Genomic DNA, 24,242 nt, shown 5'->3' with positions numbered 1-24,242 from the left:
GTTCTTGGATGGTTGGGAGAAGTTGCTCTCTCAGGATGTTTTGGTCCCATTCTCTATTCATGGCTGTGTTCTTAGGCCAAATGGTGAGTGAGCCCTGCAGTCCCTTGGCTGACATGAATGGTCTCAGGATGCTTTACTGTTGGCCTGAAACAGGACTGATGGTAGTGCCGCTCACCTTTTCTTTTTCCCAGATGCCCCAAACAATCAGAAAAGGGATTAATCAGAGAAAATGACTTTACCTTAGCAATGTGTGAATTTCCCCTTGGGATTAATAAAGTATCTATCTATCTATCTATCTATCTATCTATCTATCTATCTATCTATCTATCTATCTATCTATCTATCTATCTATCTATCTATCTATCTATCTATCTATCTATCTATCTATCTATCTATCTATCTATCTATCTATCCTCAGCAGGCCAATCCCTGTACCTTTTGCAGAATGTCAGCCTGTCCATTATGTTTTTCTTGGCTTCTTTCCTGCCTTTCTTGACACCAGGCCATCCTCCAAGACAGCGTTTCGCAACCTTTAAGTATTTGCGACCTGAGTTTTCATAACAGTTTTAATCGTACTGCCTAACGTTTTTTTGAAACCCTAATAAAATGTATTCCTATATGTTTTGCTGCCGATAAACCGCTACAAGATTTATTATACCTACTTAACTTTTATCGACATTTATCTAACTCTATATTTATTTTTCTAATATCAGAATGTAGTTTAAGTTCATTTGTTTTGGTTTCAATAGATGTATTTTTCATATTTTTGATTCTTGTTTTCTTTTTTTCACATCTTTGCGCCCCCTTTCTTGCTACTTCACGCCCCCAAAGGCAGGTTGAGAACCGGCGGTCTAAGAGTCTCCCTCACTGTGCGGGCAGATGCCCTCACACCTGCCTGCTACCATTCATAAGCGAGCTCTGCACTGGTGGTGCCCCCCGATCCCGAGCCATGAATCAACTTTAGGAGATGGTCCTGGCGCTTGTTGGACTTTCTTGGACACCCTGAAGCCTTCTTCACAACAATTGAATGTCTCCCTATGAAGTACTTGACGATTCGATAAATGGTTGATTTAGGCAGCCATATCCTTGCCTGTGAAGCCCTTTTTGAGCAAAGCAATGATGACTGCACGTGTTTCCTTGCTGGTAACCATTGTTAACAGAGGAAGAACAAGGATTTCAAGTACCACCCTCCTTCAAAAGCGTCCAGTCTGCTATTCTAACTTAACCAGCGTGACAGAGTGGTCTCCAGCCTCATCCTCGTCGAGACTCTCCCCTATGTTAGTGAGAGGATCACTGAAATGACGTCAGCAGGTCCTTTTGTGGCAGGGCTGACATGCCGTGGAAATGGGTTTGTGGGGAAGAAGTTCATTTTCATGGGAAAGAGGGACTTTGCAATTAATTGCAATTCATCTGATCTCTCTTCAGAACATTCTGGAGAACATGCTGTTATGGTATATGAAATCTGTACATTTTGGTTTCCATTAAATTTTGTTCAAGACAAGACAACTGATGAACTAAGACAAATCAAAGCAGGTTTTCTTCCCTTACACCTTTACTTTTATAACAGTTGTTCATAGCTTAGTGCTAATTTGGTTTACAGCCTGGGAAAGGAAGCCTGAGCCATGCCTCAGGCTATTGATTACTTTATGGATGGACATCTGGAACAACAGTTTGGATTACGGCCTGGGAAAGGAAGATCTACTGACACCTCAGATTACATTAAAGGTTTTGTTGTTTGGGAAAACGGACAGTGAATTAATTCATCAATCATTTTGACAGCCAGCCAATCAGGTGCATGTGTTGTGAAACCAAGGCATGACATTTCATAATAAATATGCCTTGGTTTGAAAGCAACGTCAGACAGAAGAGAGAAGGAGAAGAAGAAAGTACAGAAGGAGAAGAAGTGGAATGGACGAAGACGGCACTGGTCGTCAGAAAGGCATCATGAACATCGATTGCTAAATCAAACGCCTTCTTGTCATCTCTACCTTTTTTCGTAAGCTTTTTTCTAAAGACTATATATAATCAGACTTTCCAATCAGTACCTATTTTCTAGTATTATTTGTTCCAGTGGTATTATTATTATTATTCTTGTAATAAATACCATTCTGCTTTTAACTTACTATGCTTTGTCTTAATGTCTAGTGTGATTGAAGTAATAAGTTCGATTTTTTTGAGCATCTGGTGACAGCCGGATTTTTGCCATTATATCTGTGCTGCGAGGTTTATAAGGCTGAGAGTGAGGGCGCTACTCAATAGAAGGGACAGTACGAGAAGAAGAAGGTATTCTTGGCTGATAAATGGCCTATAGTCAAGAGTGCTGAGTCTTTGTAAGTTTAAATGTATTCTTGTAGACCAAAAGTAATATTTAGGCCTGAGATATCACTAAAACATTGTATGTTGTTCGTGCCGATAAGTAAGTCTCTTGAAGTGCTGAGTGACAGGCTGTTATTCCTATAACACTTGTGTGGTTTAAAGTGCTAAGGGTTAATCAGCGTGTGTGTGTGTGTCATTCATGGGATACTGTTGTGGTTAGGGTCTGTGTGTGTGTTCATCTTAAAGTGCAACAGTAGACCAACCCGATAACGATCTTGACGAGAACACTTACCCTCGAGGAAACAGGTAAAGGGCAAGTAGAGGGAAATACTACTATAATACACATGCAAATTGCCATCATGAAAACGGAGGCGGCAAACTTTGTGAAAATTAATATTTGTGCCATTCTCAAAACTTTTGACCAACTTTTCTTAATTACAAAGATTAAATTTCTTCTGCGACAAATCTGCCTGAGTCCTTCTGTAATGATTTAGCTAACTGTACGCCATTTCACCACTCCTGCCATTCACATGGGGTGTCACTGTAGTGAAGTACTTTCATTCACAGTACGCCCACGGTGAGTCACCCATTGACCTAAAAACTACAAGTCTAAGATGTTGGACGAAAACCAAAATAACCAAAAGAATTAAAAAAACATGCAGATCCTGGAAATGAAAAAAATGTGCAAACCTCACGCTGACATGATGGCTGAACCAAAGACTGTGGAGCTGTGAGGCAGCCACGCCATTAGACACCACCCTTTGTCAGATATCAGAGCAGCTTAAAGTAATTCCCTTAAAGCAGGGTTTCTTAAATTCGGTCTTGGGTGGTGAGGAAGAACAAAATAACAAAACAAGCAAACATTTCCAGACTAACATTTCTTAGGAAATCTTTATTCCATTTAATTACAGAACTCATTGGTTTAAGGCAGTGCTTCCCAAACTCGGTCCTGGGGACCCACTGTGGCTGCAGCCCAATGAAGTGAGCTCTTATTTCCCAGTTTCCATGTTTTGGAGTCAATGGAGAAATAAAATAAATTTTGGTAAATTGTTATTAAAATGTATTAAGCACTTATGAGGGGATAGTTTTTTTTTAGCTTTTTAACAATTTTCAGCCTGATTTTCATTCTGCTTTTCCAGGTGTTCTGTTTGTTTAATTAATTATCTACTAATTAGTGGGTCTGATGCTAAAATCTTTCATCATTCAGTGTTGTTTACCTGGCTGTCAGTTCTGTTTGTTTAAATTATCATTATTAGGATACAATGAAGGGAGCAAACTGAATAAAAAATAACAAAACAATAGGACACCAACAAAACAGAGGTAAGCGTTTAAAGCAAAAGTAGAAATATTTCTAAATCTTTATATATAACTAGCAGATTACCCAGTGGCTTCGCTCACTGAGTGGAAGGGAAAAAATTGTGACTCTCATAAGGCAATGGCATTAATGACCCAATAATATGATAGATTTTCCCCAGCATTTTAAATGTCGGCATAAAGCCAGACTCCTTGGTAGCAGACATGGTGCCAAACGACGTCATCTGAAAAACAAAAATTGTATTTCTTAATGTTCTGTAGAGAATGAGTTGAATGTGGATTTGCGCCAGAAATAAGAGACAACAATGGTTCAGGTGGATGGCTTAAAGGTGTTAATTTCACCTTGCCGTCTGAACAACACATCCCACGTGGTTCAAATTTAACCCTCTGTGCTTGGCAGTACTCACGCATGATGTCCATTTCTCCTATTGTAACTTTTGGATGTAGCCAATAATCTTTTTCAATGTTATAATTGGATCCCTCCATATACAGACCCTGACGCCTGTGTGACGTGGTAGCCTGTGAATACTCTTATCTGTCGAATTCAATTCTGTTCAGCACGTTGTTCGGGTGTCTGTGAGGCCCTCAATTGTGATTGTGGTATACGTTGATCAGCGAGCCTCCGAGCCTTCTCTCTCGATCTGCTTCTGTCTCACTTTCTCTGTGTAACCTGACTGTTGTGGTCATATGTAATTTCCGTTTCAATCGCGAGTGCGCGAGTGCATTATAATATGTTCTGTGGTCATACGTAATTTCCGTTTCAATCGCGAGTACATTATAATATGTTCTGTGGTCATATGTAATTTCCGTTTCAATCGCGAGTACATTATAATATGTTCTGTGGTCATATGTAATTTCCGTTTCAATTGCGAGTGCGCGAGTACATTATAATATGTTCTGTGGTCATACGTAATTTCCGTTTCAATTGCGAGTGCCGAGTACATTATAATATGTTCTGCGGTCATACGTAATTTCCGTTTCAATCGCGAGTACATTATAATATGTTCTGTGGTCATATGTAATTTCCGTTTCAATTGCGAGTGCGCAAGTACATTATAATATGTTCTGTGGTCATACGTAATTTCCGTTTCAATCGCGAGTACATTATAATATGTTCTGTGGTCATACGTAATTTCCGTTTCAAACGCGAAAAGAATTTTATATATATAGATATGCAACCATGGCTGTCCGTTTGTCTGTCCAGGATTTTAAATCACCTGTAGCTCACATCCGTTTGAACTATTGACTTGATATTTGGTACACATATACTACGTGACGTCTACTGTGCACTTTTGGGTGATGATTGACCTCCAAGCTTATTCCTCTTTTTATTTTCATTTTATTTTATTGTAGAATCAACTCTCAGCAGCAGCAAGCAGGACGGCACATGTGTACGGGTGCCATTCTCATTTCCTACCACCTTCGCCGTCACTTCCCCTACCTCTTCATATCCTAAATCATTCTTGAGGCAAAATGAAGACTTAAGTGCAAGCTTAAGTGAAAAATTAAGGAAAACGTACTAAGAAATTGCAACACAGACACTGACTTAATCAGTTTTAATGCGAAAAGATGCAGACGAAAGAAGAGAAGAAGCGTGCCGCTAGGGTGGAGAAAAGAAGAGCTGCTCAGGAAGCAACAAGCGCATCAACCTCTGAGCAAATGAATGCTAAACGTACAGAGAAAGAGGAGAAAAAATAGGAGTACTCAAGTCAAGTGGATTCACTGCATGACTGCAGTGCACCGTTACTGGTGTCTTATAATTACAAAAATCATACTGCTGGGCTTTTCTAAAGGCAAAATAAGAGAAGGGGAAAAGGACTATCTAAATAAATGAGATCAGTTATTATAGCTTATTGTGAATTTGGTTGGAACAAAAACCTGTGGGCAGCACGATGGCGCAGTGGTAGCGCCGCTGCCTCACAGTTAGGAGACCTAAGTTCGCTTCCCGTGTCCTCCCTGCGTGAAGATTGCATGTTTTTGCCGTGTCTGCGTGGGTTTCCTCCCACAGTCCAAAGACATGCAGGTTAGGTGCATTGGCGATCCTAAATTGTCCCTAGTCTGTGCTTGATGGGTGAGTGTGTGACTTGTGGTGGGCTGGCACGCTGGGATTGGCTCCAGCAGACCTCGTGACCCTGTAGTTAGGATATACTGGGTTGGACAATGACTGACTGACAAAAACCTGCAGCCACAGTGAGTCCTCAGGACTGAGTTTGGGACGCACTGCCTTAACCCAAACCCCAACCCTAACCATAACCCTTAAACCAATGAGTTCTGTAATTAAATGGAATAAAGATTTCCTAAGAAATGCTAGTCTGGAAATGTTTGCTTGTTTTGTCTGAACATGCCGGTTTTCATCCTTTAATGATGTCAAGATTACTCAAGCTCGGAAATGGATTAAGCATCTGTGACAGTAGATGGAGAGATGTTATCGACATGGGAGGAAATAAACATTTATTCAAAATATCCCGGCCAACAAAATAAACCACAACCTTCTGGAACAATCTAAGGATTAACAGCTGTGGGGGTAAGGGAACTATTTATCTCTAGTATGCATTTAAATAGAACATTTGTTCATCAGACACCATCACAGGAAAATAAATCTCATCCTATTTTTAGTATAAACATTGTGGTGCTTGCATGGAGGAAAAATAAAAAGCTGATTAATGAAATACTAAAAAAAAAAAAAAACACAAGGAGGGGGGAATAAAGGAAAGAATAAAAAGTCAGTTTGGTCAGTCATTTTTTAACCCACTTAGTCGTGATCAGAGTCCTGGAGGATGCCAGAGCCAATCCTAGCTGGCATAGAGCACAAGGCAGGAACAATCCCTTAGACAGGGTGCCAGTCCATCGCAGGGTGAACACACACACACGCACAGAAGGACCATTTTAGGGCTCATTTATACTTCACGCTCAGAACACGTACGTGCACACATCATGACTGCCACACATTCCCAGCATTGATTTGACGCGCCCTCTGAGAAGGTCTTCAGAAATTAACGGGACACATGCGCAAGTCGGGGGGCGCAGTGTGATAAAGTCGCAACGTGACGTCAGAGTCTCTGTTTACTATCAACATGTGACAGAAAGCCGCTATGCGGATCCTCCGGGATCGATGTACGCACTTTGATGTTTGATGAATGGTTCCAAATTATCTGCTAATCCACCTATCTTGGTGTCATCTGAAAACTTAACCAGCTGTGGAGAAGTAAAAAGAGAGAAGAAAAGAAGAAGAAATAATTGTGTTCAGTTGTGTTGTTTGTGCTCGAGACTGTGTTGTGTACTTATGGGAATGGGGAAGACTTGCCCACAAGCGAAGAAACAAAATAAAAATCATGTGTGCTTTTAGAAGTGTGCCTACTGTGTCTGTCTATGTCGGGTTGGGTGGCTGGTACGCACTCTACTGGTGGCAGAACAGGAAAGGCTTATTCCTGGCACACTGGTCAAATTCATGCAATCTCTTAATGATTGTAGATCCAAGCACTTTGACACCAACTGGTGCAAAACCTCCCTGCAGATCACACAGTGAAATTTTGGGGTACTTGGTGACATCTTTTAGTATCAAATGGTCAGCTCTTGGGCTGAACTTGCTGGGCCGGACCATTCCTGCCCAAATTAGCAGTAGTTTGAAGTCTACACCATTTGAAGATGGAGTGGAATGACTGATTTCAAATAACTGACTGATCTTTGGAAACCCCTTTGCCAGACTCTTAGGTATCCACAGCCTTCTTTCGGAGAGTCTTAGGAAGCTCTTTTGCTCTTGGCGTGATGACATTACACACATTAATAGCAAAAAGAACACCATACTCTCAATATCTCTGGTATAAATAAGACAAGGACCACCAGCACACTCCATGAGGAGGTTCTAATCATCACCACCAAATTTGAAATACCTGGATGTTGAGAGGTTGATAAATGTTGGGGTGTATTTACTTTTTCCACATGACAAATCCGCATTTTACACCATGTCAGTTTTATGTGTCACTAGCTGAAGTACCCAGCATTAACCCAGTATACACTCACCGGCCACTTTATTAGGTACACCCGTTCAACTGCTTGTTAACACAAATATCTCATCAGCCAATCACATGGCAGCAACTCAGTGCATTTCGACCTGTAGATATCGTCAAGACAGCCTGCTGAAGTTCAAACCAAACTGCCTTTGAAAGTGCCATGGTTGTTGATGCCAGACGGGCTGGTCTGAGTGTTTCACAAACTGCTGATCTACTGGGATTTTCACGCACGACCATCTCTAGGGTTTACAGAGAATGGTCCGACAAAAGGGAAAATATCCAGTGAGCGGCAGGTCTCTGGGGGAAAATGCCATGTTGATGCCAGAGGTCAGAGGAGACTGGCCAGACTGGTATGAGCTGACAGAAAGACAACAGTCATCATCATATCTTATCATGCCACTGCCATATCCAGGTAAGAGCGGCATCATTAGCATCTTTAAGATCTTCACTGGTGCATGTAGGGCCTCGGGGAACATTTGTGGAGAATGTGGTCCATTGTTTGGGTGGGGTCACCACAGGGACATTCGGCGCTTGTTGTGAGGCCCCGTCTACATAGGTTGTCCCTTGTTTTGTCCAACTTTGACCTAGCTCAGTTAAGCACGACCCAGTCTTTCCTTTCTACTGTTATGCACCTCAAATCTGGAATAGCTGACCGATTGGAATTCACCAGGCTAATACGGTGGGGCACGGCTGAAAACACAATACTTTAACATGGCTTTCTCATAGCTTCATTTTAGTGTCACCCTGATATTCTGTATAAGCATTGAATTATCATTATTATTCATGGTGGCTCCGTACTAACCCCTACTTTCTCTGCTGTTCTTTCTCAGCGTTTTTTTGTGTTGTTGTGATCTGCGCCACCACCACCTGATCAGGGCACCGTGATGTCACTCCATTGATGGATTGAAGGCCAGAGGTCCACATGACCATCATTATCTAGTGTGTGTGTGTGTGTGTGTGTGTGTGTGTGTGTGTGCGCCCGTGGTGGGCTGGTGCCCTGCCCGGGGTTTGTTACCTGCCTTGTGCCATGTGTTGGCTGGGATTGGCTCCAGAAGACCCCCGTGACTCTGTAATTAGGATATAGTGGGGTGGATAATGGATGGCTGTTAGGGGGGCTGGGTGGTCTCGTGGCCATGGAACCCATGCAGATTTTTTTTTTTCTCAAGCCTTCTGGGTTTTTTTTTTTTCTGTCCTCCTGGCCATCGGACCTTACTTTATACTTTTTTTAATTAGTATTGCCAAATTTTGATTTATTTATTTATTTGTTTGTTTGTTTGTTTATTTATTTATTTATGTTTTCTTTCTTTATTTTGTAAAGCACTTTCAGCTTCATCATTTGTATGAAAACGTGCTATAGAAATAAATGTTGTTTTTCGCAATGTGCCAGTGATGATATTCTGCAGCTGAATAACACCAACAATGTAACAAATGATTCATTGGGAGTAAATGTCTGTCAGCCATCTAACATGTACAGAAGGACAACCGAAGGGTCCCATGGGAGGAATGCTACTGCGAGCACCAGACATTTTTAAATGGACACTGCATAGAATTTGTCTTTTAGATTTGTCACGCATGGGTATCAGAAAGTCACCGTTCGGGCTCATCAGAGAGGTAAGCACTGCCACCCCGGGACACAAGGGGGCACTGTCGCCAACAACGTGTTCTCGTTTCCCACCCACAGCAACCAGCCAGTGAGGACAAGTGAGCTCCTTGCCCCCTTCAGACCAGCAACCACACACTTGCTTTATCTCTCCTTCGAAAGCCTTCACTACACAACCAAAGCACATGATTGCATGGGAACTCCAGTATTTATTTTGTTTTTCTCCTTTTCTAGTATCAATGAGCTGCTTCACTTCTGGCAGAGACTTCCCATAAAAACAATGATAAAAATTCTGCAAAAACACTCTATATATATATATATTTTTTTACTGCGTTTTAGGAGCACTACCATTAATTTCAGGGGTGCAAACATGTGTGCAGGACTTTTCAGTAACACTTTAGTTGAGGTACTCATTTACATTTATGTAACTAGGGGGCTCCGCCCCCTGCTCGCTACGCTCCCCAGCCCCCATGTTTGGTTTACCGGATATACAGTAATCCCTCCTCGATCGCGGGGGTTGCGCTCCAGAAATCCGCGAAGTAGAAATCATATGTTTGTATGGTTACTTTTATATATTTTAAGCCCTTATAAACTCTCCCACACTGTTAACATTATTAGAGCCTTCTAGACATGAAATAACACCCTTTAGTCAAAAGTTTAAACTGTGCTCCATGAAAAGACAGAGATGACATTTCTTTCTCACAATTAAAAGAAAGCAAATAGATCTTCCTCTTCAAAGGAGTGTCTGCATCAGGAGAAGAGAATTTAAGAGAGAGTGCGAGCGTGAGCAAACAAAAGCAAACAATCAAAAAATCAATACGTGTCCTTTTAAGTTTGCCGAAGCACCGCAATAAAGCGCCATTTTTCAGAAGAGCGTCTCTATCTTCTAAGCAAACAGCCCCTCTGCTCACATCTCCTCAATCAGGCGCAGAGAACGTCAGAGAGAGAGAGAGAGCGAGATTAAAGCAACAATCAAAAAATTAATACGTGTGCTTTTGTGCTTTTAAATATGCCGAGCACCGCAATAAAGCGGCATTTTTTAGAGGAGCGTCAGTATCTTTTAAGCAAACAGCCACTGTGCAAACAGCCCCTCCGTCAGGCGCAGAGAATGTCAGAGAGGGTGAGAGAGAGGCAGAGACAAGCAAACAATCAAGCACCGCACGGGATGCATATCTTATAGCATTGAGGAGTTTTAGTTAATATGTAATACATGCTCTGATTGGGTAGCTTCTAAGCCATCCGCCAATAGCGTCTCTTGTATGAAATCAACTGGGCAAACAAACTGAGGAAGCGTGTACCATAAATTAAAAGACCCACTGTCTGCAGAAATCCGCGAACCAGCGAAAAATCTGTGATATATATTTAGATGTGCTTACATTTAAAATCCGCGATAGAGTGAAGCAGCGAAAGCAAACCGTGATATAGCGAGGGATTACTGTACAACACAATACAATTTCTTTTTTGTGTAGCCCAAAATCATACAAGAAGTGCCGCAATGGGCTTTAACAGGCCTTGCCTCCTGACAGCCCCCCAGCCTTGACCCTCCAAGAAGACCAGAAAAAAACTCCCCAAAAAAAAATCCCTTGTAGGGAAAAAATGAAAGAAATCTTGGGAAAGGTAGTTCAAAGAGAGACCCCTTACCAGGCAGGTTGGGTGTGCAGTGGGTGTCAAAAAGAAGGGGGTCAATACAATACAGTACAATACACAGAACAGAATAAATCCTCAATACAGTATAAAAATAGAAATTTTAGAAGTACGGAGTAGAATTTCACATTAGATGAAATCATATAATATGCTTTGGATTTGTTTTAAGTCCTGGAGACCTCATTCATCAAGCTGCCTGCCCCATTTGGCCTTTCCACAGCTGAAATAGCGCTAATCAAGATGAATGGACACCTCTTTCCCACGATTCCTGCGATCCTCCATCAGGGATGACTTTACCTTAGGCAGGCAATATATGCGTTGTGAAGGGGAGGTGCGTCTGAATGTACGGTAAGGATATGCCGTCGCCTCATCTGCTGTCTTCCTGCTGTTGGCGAGCTGCACGTTTTGCTTGTCTCTTGTCGTTGTTTAAGAGCTGGGAGCACATGATGCTTGTCTGACAGATGCAATCCAACAACTGCTAGGGTTAGATGTCTGTGGACCTGTTTTAAATGATGGCTAACTGGCTGGTCTCGCGTGATGTACTAAAAACAATAGTTGTCCCTTCTATTTACGGCCCCGGGTGTGGTTAAATTCTTTCTTGCAGGACGTATAACGCTGCCCCCTCGCTCGCTCGCTCCCATTGGGGCGGTTGGGCTGCCCTCGCGCTGCCCTTCGATCTTTTTAAAGCCTTTACAGCCGCTGTCCTTTTTCCTAGTTTGTGTCTCTGCTGCTCGCGTTCTGATCGTTTCTCCATCATCATAAATATACACCTGACCGATTTGTGTTTTCTTTGAAATTACACTTGTCGTTGCTTTAACTGTTGCGGGTCCACAGATTCTCATAGCTTATGTTCCATTATTGTGTAAATCTACGTTTTGTGCATTGAATGATGTGCACCGAGACACCTGTATCTGTCTGTGCTGCTTCCCTTTCTCCTACTATTTTTTTTTTGTGTTTTTTTTTTGCCCATTCTCTTTCGTCTCGCGGTTCTTTTATTTCTCTTTCATGATCTTAATGTGAAGATCACGTATCGTCTACTAGTCATTCATTCCACAGGATTTCCTTTTATAATAGAGAGACAAGACCTTAACTGTCAAGATTGGGGCTGAAATTTGAGGCCTTATAGGCTTTTCCTATTATGGAAGCCATTTTGGTGTATCATTGTCAGGGTGGCATCCTCATGTTTCCAGGGGTGTGGTCTCTGGGGTCATGACCTTGAATTAATCAGCAGACAGGATAAAAAGTCAGCCTTCGCACTAAACCTTATCTGACTTGCAGATAAAACCTTTGTAAATGCCACATGATATGGACGGGCATCCCGACCAGGAGAGGGGATCATTCCTTATTCGGATGGGAGGCTCCAAGAGGACAAACAGGCAATCCGACCAATGGAGAGAAAGGTTCCAGATCCAAATGGGACTTCTCGGGTGGATGGATCGATATCCCGACCAGGTGATAAGATTCCTTACCCAGACGGGAAGCCCCAGGCAGATAGACAGGTGTCCCAGCCAGACATATTTGTAGTACCTTCCCTGGCCAGGATTAAAGGGACGGACAGGTAAGAGCTGGCTCTACGTGACTATGTTCACACAGGACACTAGATGGCAGCAGCACTGGATATCAGTGCCCCATTTGGACACCAGCAGGGAATGCAGGAATTTGTAGTCCGGTAGCCTGCCCTGCTGGGGTCTGGGGGTGACGCAGGGAGTTTCACTCTTTGCTATTGGGAACTTCCATATGACCTGTAAGTGCTTCAAATGAGCAACAGGCCCAGCACCAGACGTACTCCCGGGTCCTCAATAAAAGGGAAGGAAGGCAACACACAAGGTATTTGTGCAATAAAATTCCCTTTGTTTGAACCCAGGACTATCTTGTGTGTTCGTGTATGGGATTTGGAGCTCACTGGCGCCCCCTAGCCATCACACCTTATAAACCTTTTTGTTAATTCTCATTGTGGTTATTTTTGTGTCTTGCCTGGTTTTTGACTTCTTGCCTGATTATTGACTGTGAATTTTGCCTCTCGTCTGAGTTTTGTTCACTTTGTTTTAAATTTTATTTTCATTTGCTCTGCCTTTTGCACGCATATCCCAGTTTTACTCCAGAGACTAGTTATCTGTTTTCCTTTGAGTCAGGACCTTAACAAAGGCTTCTTTGGGTTCTCATAATGTTTATAATGCCCTGTCACAATTCCATTCAATAATCACAAATGCAAATGTGCCACTAATCAAAAAAGATATTGATAAGATATCATAATTTTAGTACCTTAAAGATTTGCTTTAAACTGTTTTCAGAGGGAGTTGGCAAGCAGAACATGCTAAAGTGTCTGATAAAGCGAGGCGTTACTGGGTTACGTCCACCACCAGGGGGCGCACAGGCAGCTGCAATTGTCACGTCCTGCAAAATAAGAGAAGAGATTCAGAATGTATAAAATATACGCATAATTAAATCTGACAGGAAAAATCAGCTAAAGAGAGTGTGTCAGGCTCTTTCAAAGTCAAGCTCTGATGGCAGAGCTTCTAATAATGAAACTGTAAAAATGATTAACAGATGCCGTTTTTTGGCCTTCTCATAATAAACAGAAAGAAAGAAAGAAAGATTGACAAACCTTGCAAATTCATGGATAGCTATTCAGTAAATGTACTGGCCACATACCAACTGGGAAAGAAAGAAAGAAAGAAAGAAAGAAAGAAAAGAAAGAAAGAAAGAAAGAAAGAAAGAAAAAGAAAAATGGACAAACCATGCAAATTCATGGCTAGCTATTTAGTAAATGTACTGGCAACATGCGAACTGGGAAATTAAAAAAGAAAGAAAGAAAGAGAGAAAGAAAGATGGACAATCTCATGTTCTATGTCATCGCGAGACGGTCCTGGGTCAATCTCTTGGCCCCAAAGTCTCATGTTTAAGGTCCCCGCGAGACACTCTGTGGCCAATCTCTTTAGTCATGCGGGTCTTTGAAGTGACTTCCGTGATCTTAACGTGAAGATCACATCTCGTCAACCTACTGTTTCTCTCCTGGATTTTTTTTATAATAGAGAGATATACAATATAGACAATGTAATATTGTGCGATATTACAATAAAATATAATGTAAACTTAAGACCTGTTTGTGGTAATAAAGTGCACAGTAAGTAAGAGAGCAAAAGGACAAAGGTTAGATAGATAGATAGATAGATAGATAGATAGATAGATAGATAGATAGATAGATAGATAGATAGATAGATAGATAGATAGATAGATAGATAGATAGATAGATAGATAGATAGATAGATAGATAACAGAGTTTAGTGTTCTGATGGCCTGGGGGAAGAAGCTCCTGTTAAATCTGGTTGTTCTACAGTGCATACTGCGCAAACATTTTTCAGAGGACAGAAGTTCAAACAGCCCATGTGCCGGGTGTGTGGGATCTTTTATGATCTTAATGTATCTGCTCTGGCAACGTGAGTAGTGTAATTCTTGAACAGATGGGAGTGAGGACCCGATGATTTTCTCCGCTGCCCTCACCACTCTTCGAAGTATCTTCTGTTCAGCGGCAGTGCAGCTACCATACCAAACCGAGATGCTGCTGGTCAGTATACTTTCTATAGTGCCAGTGTAGAAAGTTGTGAGGACAGGAGAGGGAAGGTTTGCTCTTTTCAGCCTTTGGAGAAAATGAAGTCGCTGTTGTGCCTCCTTGACAAGAGAAGTGGTATTTGTGGTCCATGTCAGGTCATCTGTAATGTGCACTCCCAGAAACTTGGTGCTTCTCACTGACTCCACACCGTTTCCATGGATTGTACGTGGCCGGTGTGGCATGTGTTTTCTCCTGAAGTCAATGATGATCTCTTTTGTTTTGTTGACCTTCAATGCCAAGTTGTTTTTTTTCCACACCAGGCAATGAGTTGATTGACTTCCTCTCTGTATGCGGAGTCATCGTCATGATCGTACTGATGAGGCCCACTACTGTTGTGTCGTCTGCAAATTTTATGATGTGATTATGATGTGATTTGATAGAAAGGCAACAGTAACTCAAATAAGCACTCGTTACAACAGAAGTGTGCAGAAGAGCATCTCTGAACACACAACCTGTCAAACCTTGAAGCAGGTGGGCTACAGAAGCTGGAGACCACACCAAGTGCCACTCCTGTCAGCTATGAACAGGCAACTGAAACTACAATTCACACAAGCTCACCAAAATTGGTCTGGAAAAATGAGGCCTGGTCTGATGAGTCTTAATTTCTGCTGCAACATTTGGATGCTGGGGTCAGAATTTGGCGTCAATAACATGAAAGCATGGATCCGTACTGCCTCGTATCAACAGGTTAGGCTGCTGGTGGTGGTGTAATGGTGTGGTTGAGATTTTCTTGGCACACTTTGGGCCCCTTTGTACCAACTGGGCATCATTTATATGCCACAGCCTACCTGAGTATTGTTGCTGACCATGTCCATCCCTTTATGACTACAGTGTCCTCATCCTCTGATGGCTACTAACGTGCCATGTCACAAAGCTCCAATCATATGAAACTGGCTTCTTGAATATGAAAATGAGTTCACTGGACGCAAATGGCCTCCACAGTCACCAGATCTCACTCCAATAGAGCACCTTTGAGATGTGGTGGAACGGGAGACGCGCATCATGGATTTAAAGCCGACAAATCTGCAGCAACTACGTGATTCTTTCATGTCAATATGGACCAAAATCCCTGAGGCATGTCTGTAGCACTTTGTTGAATCAATGCAATAACGAATTATGGCAGTTCTGAAGGCTAAAAGGGGGTTCAACCCAGCATTACCTAATAAAGTGGCCAGTGAGTGTACAGAAACAATGCCTTATTTGCTTACCTGGATTTCTTTCCAGAAGAACTTTTCTCTATCATAGAAGCCTCCAAAGTCCAAGTACTGCCTAAGCAGTTCAATTGGGGGCTGAGAACCATAGCGGTCGAGTTTGGGCATATTGAGATCGTCCACAAAAATAATCACTTTTTTACTTCCTGGAGCACCTGTGAGAGAAAACATGCATCCATAAATTTTAAAACAGCATATTCCATCATTAACAAGAAAATTGTTGCTTTATATAGTTCAATTGAATTGAGAAAATCCATCCCAAGATGCTCTGCATGTACTTAGATATAGTAATATTATTTCCTTGAATTTCTTTATTATTAGAGGAAGGGTTCAGGGTCTTACTCACGCGCTTTAATAACCAAGTTATTCAGAGAATCCCAGCTTCAAAAATGTAATATTGCATCACTACAATCGGGTTTGCTTTCTGGACTGCCGTCACTATATTTTATAGGTTCTGGGTGATGATAAAGGAGTATCCCTTCAGGCATTGCAGTTGACAACTAAGGGTGGGAGGACCCCGCCCGGTAAGAATTCCAGCTGGCTATGGCAGGCATCATGTTTCTATGACAACCGAAGCAGGAAATGGGACGTTTCCAGGGGAACGGCTGACCAAGAGAGAGAGAAGTTATGAGCACACGCTGATGCAACACATTGCCACACCCACCACATGAGAAGTTGCAGCCTCTTCAATTCCACCCGGGGGGGTAAATGTTAACATTATTCAAAGTTATTTTCTGTTTTTACCTGCATTGTTATCACTCTTTAATTTAATATTGGTTTTTTTTTTTGTATCAGTATGCTGCTGCTGGATTATGTGAATTTCCCCTTGGAATTAATAATGTATCTATCTATCTATCTATATATGTGACGGGTGACACCTCAGATGAAATGGAACATCCATCCATTATCCAACCCGCTATATAATTTTTAGGGAATGGCTTGAGGAACGTGATGAAGAGTTTAAGGTGTTTCCCTGGCCTCCAGACTCCCCAGATCGCGATTCAATTGAGGATCTGTAGGATGTGTTAAAACAACATGTTGGACCGATGGAGGCTCCACCTCGCAGTTTACAGGAGTAAGAGGATCCTGGTGCCCAATGACACAGGACACCTTCAGAGGTCTTGTAGAGCTCATTTTGCTTTCAGGTCAGCATTCAGTGTTTGTTACCACTCATGTATGCAGAACGCTTCCCCTACAATCAAAGACAAGGCCTATTGAGATGTGTGACAGTCGGTTTTTTGTGAGATGCCATCAGAACATAGTTTGGTATCAATTTTAATTTTGTTTTGGCAAGTCCTAGTCTAGTTGGAGTCACTGGGTATGTCAGACAGGACAACACTGCTGAAACCTCCGACTCAGGTTATAGTTGTGTAATGACCCGGCAGACAGCGCTGACAGCGTGGTGCATTGTGGGTATATTTCTGTAACGTTTACTGTTTGTACTGGGCAAGCAAGGTAATTGATTTCCTGCTCTATAAATGTTACATGTGTTTATGTTTCGGTTGCTTGAGTGGGCTTGGGTCATTTGAAGCCCAGGTATAAGTAAGTGTAACAAGTTACCATCAGTGAGAGGGATGTTTCTATGAATGACCTTGACAATGGCCTTGCAGTGTGTTTAGCTTAAGCTTTGTTTCTGACTATCTGCTCTAATAAAGAGATACTAAAGGACAGAGCTGTGCGTTGCTAGATTCCATCTATGCAATTATGTATGGAGACACTCGGAGTCGTGCGGTGTATGGGACACGAGTGCTCGCTTGCTTAATGAGCTAGGTACAGCTGCGTGCATGGCGCTGGCATTCCGCTGGCCGACCAGCTTGGGGGAAGTGCACGGCAGAGTTCGGCTCCGAGAACTTCAATACTCAACCACGGGTCGTTACAGTATTATATATCCATCCATTATCCAACCCAAAATATCCTAACTACAGGGTCACAGGGGTCTGCTGGAGCCAATCCTGGCCAACACAGGGTGCAAGGCAGGAAACAAACCCTGGGCAAGGCCACCGCAGTGGAATGGAACAGTGTGAGGTTATTTATGATGGCTGGAGTGCCAGTTCTGCCACCAACCCCCAGGTTTTTCCCTGCATGCTGGATGCAGATTAACATCATACCCAGGATAGAGCAATTGTAGGCTAAGGGCCTTGCCCAAGTGCCAAACAGAATAGAGTCACTTATGGACTGATTGCCAGCGCAGATCCCTACCTCAGAGTCACCATTCTGCCCTAACCAAGAGAGGGTAAGAAAAAAAGAGAAGCGGAAGTCAAGGAGCTCGTCTATCTAAGCCTAAAAAGACAACGAGATTGAACTTCACCAAGGGACGTCTGCCATTTACCACCCAGAAGGTAAGAAACAGTGTGGCGAATCCACAAGAAGAGGCAAGGATTTCTTTATATGGCCCAGTGGTTCTCCGGGTGCTCCCGTTGGTGAGTCGGACTCCATTTTTTTCCCACATCATACAATGAGAACTGTACGAACGGATTCATCATTGCTTGACATGGACTATGCATAATCATCCTCTTTCTGATTTCCTTTTCTTTTTGTGTGCGTATCGTACCGGGGATTAAGTTTTGGCTAGTGTGTGCTTGCTTGGTGTGTGTGTGTGCCCTGCGGTGGGCTGGCGCCCTGCCCGGGATTTGTTTCCTGCCTTGCGCCCTGTGTTGGCTGAGATTGGGTCCAGCAGACCCCTGTGACCCTGTAGTTAGGATATTTTGGGTTGGATAATGGATGGATGGATGGATGATGTGGATAGTGAGGTTGGGGAGGGCATCCGAGGAAAAAGGAATCACAAAACGAGCACCCAGTTCCCGTTCATGTACATGTATAATAAACATTGGATCCTGGTTTGCAATACACTTGCATATTTAAGCAATCTATCATCTGGGTTTCTTTCAAGTGATGGCGGGGGCAGAAAGGGAGGAAGAGGGGTCGAGGACCGAATATTTTTTAATGCTGCTATTTCTTTCGAACATCGTCCACTTCCCTCTCGGGTGGTGAAGTGTAGTAATTGCACCCCATTTAATCCAATTGTTACAATGTATAATCATGGTGGATAGACAGGAGTCTCTCAGTAACCAGGTTAACACATGTAGATTTCTTTGTAAGTATTTTGTAAGTAATTTTGTAAAAAAGTGTAAGTAATTTCCTGCCTTGTGCATTTCAATGACTTTTTTTCTCACATCTGTCTTCATTTTTTCAATGATTGTCCAGACATTACATTACAAGGGGGGCTTTTAATATCCCAAGAGGTAGAAAGGACTCACAAGCAGGACCTCATTTTGTTTAATTATGCCTACCTTTTGTGTCATTTGTGATTTATTTGTCATTTGTGTAAACCTGGAGCTTCCAAAGCACAGAGATTTAAATACTTATGCAGACACTCAGTTTAGACTTCTTCTCCTTCAGTTAAATATCTACAGAAAATGGTTTATTTGGTTTTTGTAAATATACTAGGGGGTGGCATGGTGGCACAGTGGGTAGCGCTGCTGCCTCGCAGTTAGGAGACCCGGGTTCACTTCCTCCCTGTGTGGAGTTTGCATGTTCTCCCCGTGGCTGCGTGGGTTTCCTCCCACAATCCAAAGACATGCAGGTTAGGTGCATTGGTGATTCTAAATTGTGCTTGGTGTGTGGGTGTGTGTGTGTGTGTGTGTGTGTGTGCCCTGCAGTGGGTTGGCACCCTGCCCAGGGTTTGTTTCCTGCCTTGCACCCTGTGTTGGCTGGGATTGGCTCCAGCAGACCCCTGTGACCCTGTAGTTAGGATATTGCGAGATGGATAATGGATGGATGGATGGATGGATGGACTAGGGAGCTCTGTCCCCTGGTCGCTTCACTTGCCAACTCCCGGGCGTTCGCTATGCGCTTGCCAATTCGCGGCTCTGCTGCTCACGTATGGGGACGCGGATGTACAATTTAAACAGATTGTTATTTTCATGGCAACTGTTACATATGCATAATAGACCTAACTATTTTACATTACAGTGAGTAATTAACAAAAGTAAAAAATAGTAAAACGTAATAAATTGAAAGAAAGTTATGTTTCATGTTGTGTTAGAGGTATTCGTCGCGTTATACATTTTCGTTCTGTTTGGCTGTGAAATTAACAGGCAAATACTTTTTAAACTTACACTTTTACTGTAAAACTTCAGTAAAAACTATTTTTTAAATTCATTTTTTATCAAGTTCACATTGAATTTTGATTCCGTGTTTGAACTTTCATTGTGACAACGCAACATATATCTGCCCGTGAGTGAACATCGTTTCTTTCTTTCTAATAAATAAACCGACTTTTTTGAATGTTTGTCCCTATGATTTGTTAATTGTCATAGCAAAAGCTATTCTAACAGGAAACTATAAACGTTTTAACATGAATGGCATATCAAGATCTCCTTTGGTGTCAAATGTTATCCCCTGAAGATGGACTACATTACCTTTCTTGTCGCCTGTTAAAATTTTACATGTCAGTATTGTTCGACCAATTTTGAATACAACTAATCTCATTTTATTGCACAGCCCATCACTCAGATATAAATTATGCAATAACATTACGACACATACTTTCAACAGTAATTCAGCTGGTGGAAGACTGGATGGTGTTAACGGTTGTAGTTATTCTTCATGATATTGTAAGTTGATGTTTTCATCTTCTGCACCATCATCACCAACTGTTTCAGCAGAGTCTATTGATACGCATTTAACTAATTTGCCGTGTGACCAATGGACAATTTTCGCGTTAATTCGTTTGACTTCATCGTTTCTCTGTGCTAGGATTGACCGTGTACTCATTTCTTCTGTTGATAACCCTTTGGGATGAAATTCTTCAATAAGATTTGAACATAATACGTCTTCTTTTAATGGGAATTTAAAGTGAGGAAAATGTACAAATTCATAAGAGCTGAGAGCACAGGAACTGTGTCTGACAAAAGCATTCACACGAATGAGAGGTGAGAGGACTGTGAACGTGGGCTGTTAACCTGAGAGGAGGGCGGGACTAAAGCATTCACACCAATGAGAGGTGAGAGGACTGTGAACGTGGGCTGTTAACCTGAGAGGAGGGCGGGACTAAAGCATTCACACCAATGAGAGGTGAGAGGACTGTAAATGTGGGCTGTTAACCTGAGAGGAGGGCGGGACTAAAGCATTCACACCAATGAGAGGTGAGAGGACCGTGAGCATATGGCGTTAATCTGAGAGGAGGGCGGGACTAAAGCATTCACACCAATGAGAGGTGAGAGGACTGTGAACGTGGGCTGTTAACCTGAGAGGAGGGCGGGACTAAAGCATTCACACCAATGAGAGGTGAGAGGACCGTGGGCATTGGGCGTTACTCTGAGAGGAGGGCGGGACTAAAGCATTCACACCAATGAGAGGTGAGAGGACCGTGGGCGTGGGCCATTAACTGGAAATGGCTGAGAGGAGGGAGGGACTTGAAAAAATCTCTTGGCAATGGTCTCATCTCATCTCAGGATTTTCTTTTATAATACAGAGATTGTCACAGAATAAGAGCTCCCATTACAAACACTGAAGACAAAGTACTTCAATTTGGTGTATGCTTAGAAGTAAGCCTGTCGGGGTGTTGTTATTTAATAAAACAACGTGATTTTATCCTAGAATTGTGTCTGAGGAGGTTTGTAGTGTTTTTTTTTTTTTCATTTGCTTTTTTTAATTTTTTTTTGTCCTCCTGGCCATCAGACCCTTTATCCTTTGTTACTTAGTATTGCCTAATCTTATTTTATATTTCTCTTTTGTTCTTTCTTCATCATGTAAAGCACTTTGAGCGTCAGCATTTGTATGAAAATGTGCTATAGAAATAAATGTTGTTGTTGTTGGGGTCTCTGGGGCACCCCCTAGTGACCACACCCTCTATCTTTATATGACATATATACCCAGAGTTTACTCTGCCTACCCAGGAGGTCTGATCCTTGGGCTTCGCTGGGAGACACAGGGCTCCAGACACCTCAAAGTATTTTCTTCTCTCCTTCCTGAAGGGGCCTAAAAGTATCAGATGGACACACTGATGGCAGCAGGAGGCAGCCCTCTATTAAAGGGTTTAATAATCACTTTATTTGGTGCTTTGCAAGGCTTATGACAAGAAAAACATGGATTGTTAAGGTCACATTAAACCACAGCAAGTGATCAGCCAGAGCACAGCAAGTTTTACTGAACACAATGACATGAACGAGCAAAGTCTTGGAGTTGTGAGGCTAACCACTTGTGCCACCAAGTTAAAATTGACAAAAATAATTAAAAACAATGAAAGAGGATCTTACCTAATATATTTTTTCTCTTCTTTTCCAGTTTAGATTCAATAATTTCCTGTGTTCGTGCAGAAGATGTCTGGGCTGAAAAGTTGATATACACAGGAACATATCCTGCCTCATCTTGCACCTTGTTTAGTAGCCCACGAGCAACGACAGACTGAGGAAGAAATATAAAACATAAAGTACAAAATGTCACAAATAAAATGACAGCAAAACATTAAGTCAGAAAAAATCTTTATAATAGTGCTGGAGGTTAATTTGTTATGGAAGTCATTAGTGTTGTGATTGTTAAAAAGCAGGTGCAGTGAAAAATATCACACAACAGAAAAGAACCACTTTACTAATAGGGAAAATAAGAAGATTTGTCACCAAAATAATTTTACAATCTTCAAAAGTAGCAAACTAATTGTTGTATTGTTTTAAATGGAAATCTGCATTAAAGGAACACTCAACCTCATAAATGATATTTTCTTATCTGTTGCTTGTCCCTTGTGGTTTGTAGAGATGGACAAAAAAATGTAATCTCATATTTTCATACAAAATTAGAGATAACAGTGTCATGTCATTTTATAACCTGCTGTCAGAGATAGATAGATAGATAGATAGATAGATAGATAGATAGATAGATAGATAGATAGATAGAAAGGCACTATATGATAGATAGATAGATAGATAGATAGATAGATAGATAGATAGATAGATAGATAGGCACTATATGATAGCTAGATAGATAGATAAATAGATACATAGATAGATACATAGAAAGGCACTATATGATAGATAGATAGATAGATAGATAGATAGATAGATAGATAGATAGATAGATAGATAGATAGAAAGGCACTATTAGATAGATAGATAGATAGATAGATAGATAGATAGATAGATAGATAGATAGATAGATAGATAAAAAGGCACTATATGATAGATAGATAGAGATAGATAGATAGAAAGGCACTATATGATAGATAGATAGATAGATAGATAGATGTGAAAGGCACTATATGATAGATAGATAGATAGATAGAAAAGCACTATATGATAGATAGATAGAAAGGCACTATATGATAGATAGATAGATAGATAGAAAGGCACTATATGATAGATAGATAGATAGAGGCACAGTGGCGCAGTGGGTGTACGCTGCTGCCTCGCAGTTAGGAGACCTGAGTTTGCTTCCCGGGTCCTCCCTGCGTGGAGTTTGTATGTTCTCCCCGTGTCTGCGTGGATTTCCTCCATGTGCTCCGGTTTCCTCCCACAGTCCAAAGACATGCAGGTTAGGTGCACTGCCGTTTCTAAATTGTCCTTAGTGTGTGCTTGGTGTGTGGGTGTGTGTATGTGTGTGCCCTGCGGTGGGCTGGCGCCCTGCCCAGGGTTTGTTTCCTGCCTCAAGTTATCATTCAAGAGCCTTGATTGCTAATCCTGTGTTGGCTGGGATTGGCTCCAGCAGACCCCCTTGACCCTGTAGTTAGGGTATAGCGGGTTGGATAATGGATAGATAGATAGATAGATAGATAGATAGATAGATAGATAGATAGATAGATAGATAGATAGATACCACCCCAGGAGGGGGCGTCAATAACATTCTTGTCTCCTTTTTCCCTTACAGCCTTTAGGCTCCACCCCTTAAGGCCAACAAAGCCAAAGAAGCCCCGCCTCTTCCAGTCCACACAGTATAAAAGCAGAATTCTCCCAGAATGCAATGTCTCATTTCGGCGTGCAGAGCTTGCCGCCATGTGATTCTTAAACAGAATCTTTACCACATGAAGAGCACACTCGAGCGAATCCTTTTCATTAAGTTTTTTTGTTCAAGTTAAACAGGGTTTGTGTGGTTGGCACCCCAAGCATTCAGCTTTTTCCCTGCCTCTTCATTTGCCCCACTGCACCGCCTACTCCAGATCAGGGTCATGCAGGGGTGTGTGCTGGCAGATGCCCGGTGTCTGATTCACTTACATTGGGCATCTGTGCAGCTGCCAGATGAGTAAAAGAAGAAAATATACCAAATATACAAGTTGAAGCCACCACTTTCAAGGTGGAACTGAAATGGTTGAAGTCACTCAGAACGTTTCTATGTTTAAAGTCAGATGAGTTCTCCATATTGGCAACACTTTTCAAAGAGAAATTCTAATGAGAAGTCAAGCAAAATGACCCCTTTTATTGGCTAACTAAAAACTTAAAAATATGCAAGCTTTCAAGGCAACTCAGGCCCCTTCTTCAGGCAAGATGTAATCCTGAAAAGCTTGCATATTGTAAAGTTTTTAGTTAGCCAATAAAAGGGGTCATTTT

The 24,242-nt window shown here is 41.9% G+C and overlaps 1 protein-coding gene across 1 annotated transcript in view; it reads right to left on the bottom strand.

Moving 5' to 3' along the window:
* Window positions 1-24,242, bottom strand: part of dnah6 (dynein, axonemal, heavy chain 6) — a 433,707-nt gene that overhangs the window by 214,006 nt on the left and 195,459 nt on the right. The window contains exons 39-41 of the mRNA XM_039758084.1: window positions 21,966-22,113; window positions 15,703-15,860; window positions 13,147-13,278 (exon numbers count right to left, since the gene is read on the bottom strand). Of these exons, the coding sequence (XP_039614018.1) occupies window positions 13,147-13,278; window positions 15,703-15,860; window positions 21,966-22,113 (438 nt within the window). The remainder of the gene's footprint in view (window positions 1-13,146; window positions 13,279-15,702; window positions 15,861-21,965; window positions 22,114-24,242) is intronic.

Source organism: Polypterus senegalus, chromosome 7 (genome assembly GCF_016835505.1).
Source record: "Polypterus senegalus isolate Bchr_013 chromosome 7, ASM1683550v1, whole genome shotgun sequence".
In the NCBI taxonomy this organism is placed as follows: domain Eukaryota; kingdom Metazoa; phylum Chordata; class Cladistia; order Polypteriformes; family Polypteridae; genus Polypterus; species Polypterus senegalus.
Note: the sequence above shows the minus strand (reverse complement) of the source record. Positions and strands in the feature narration are given on the sequence as shown.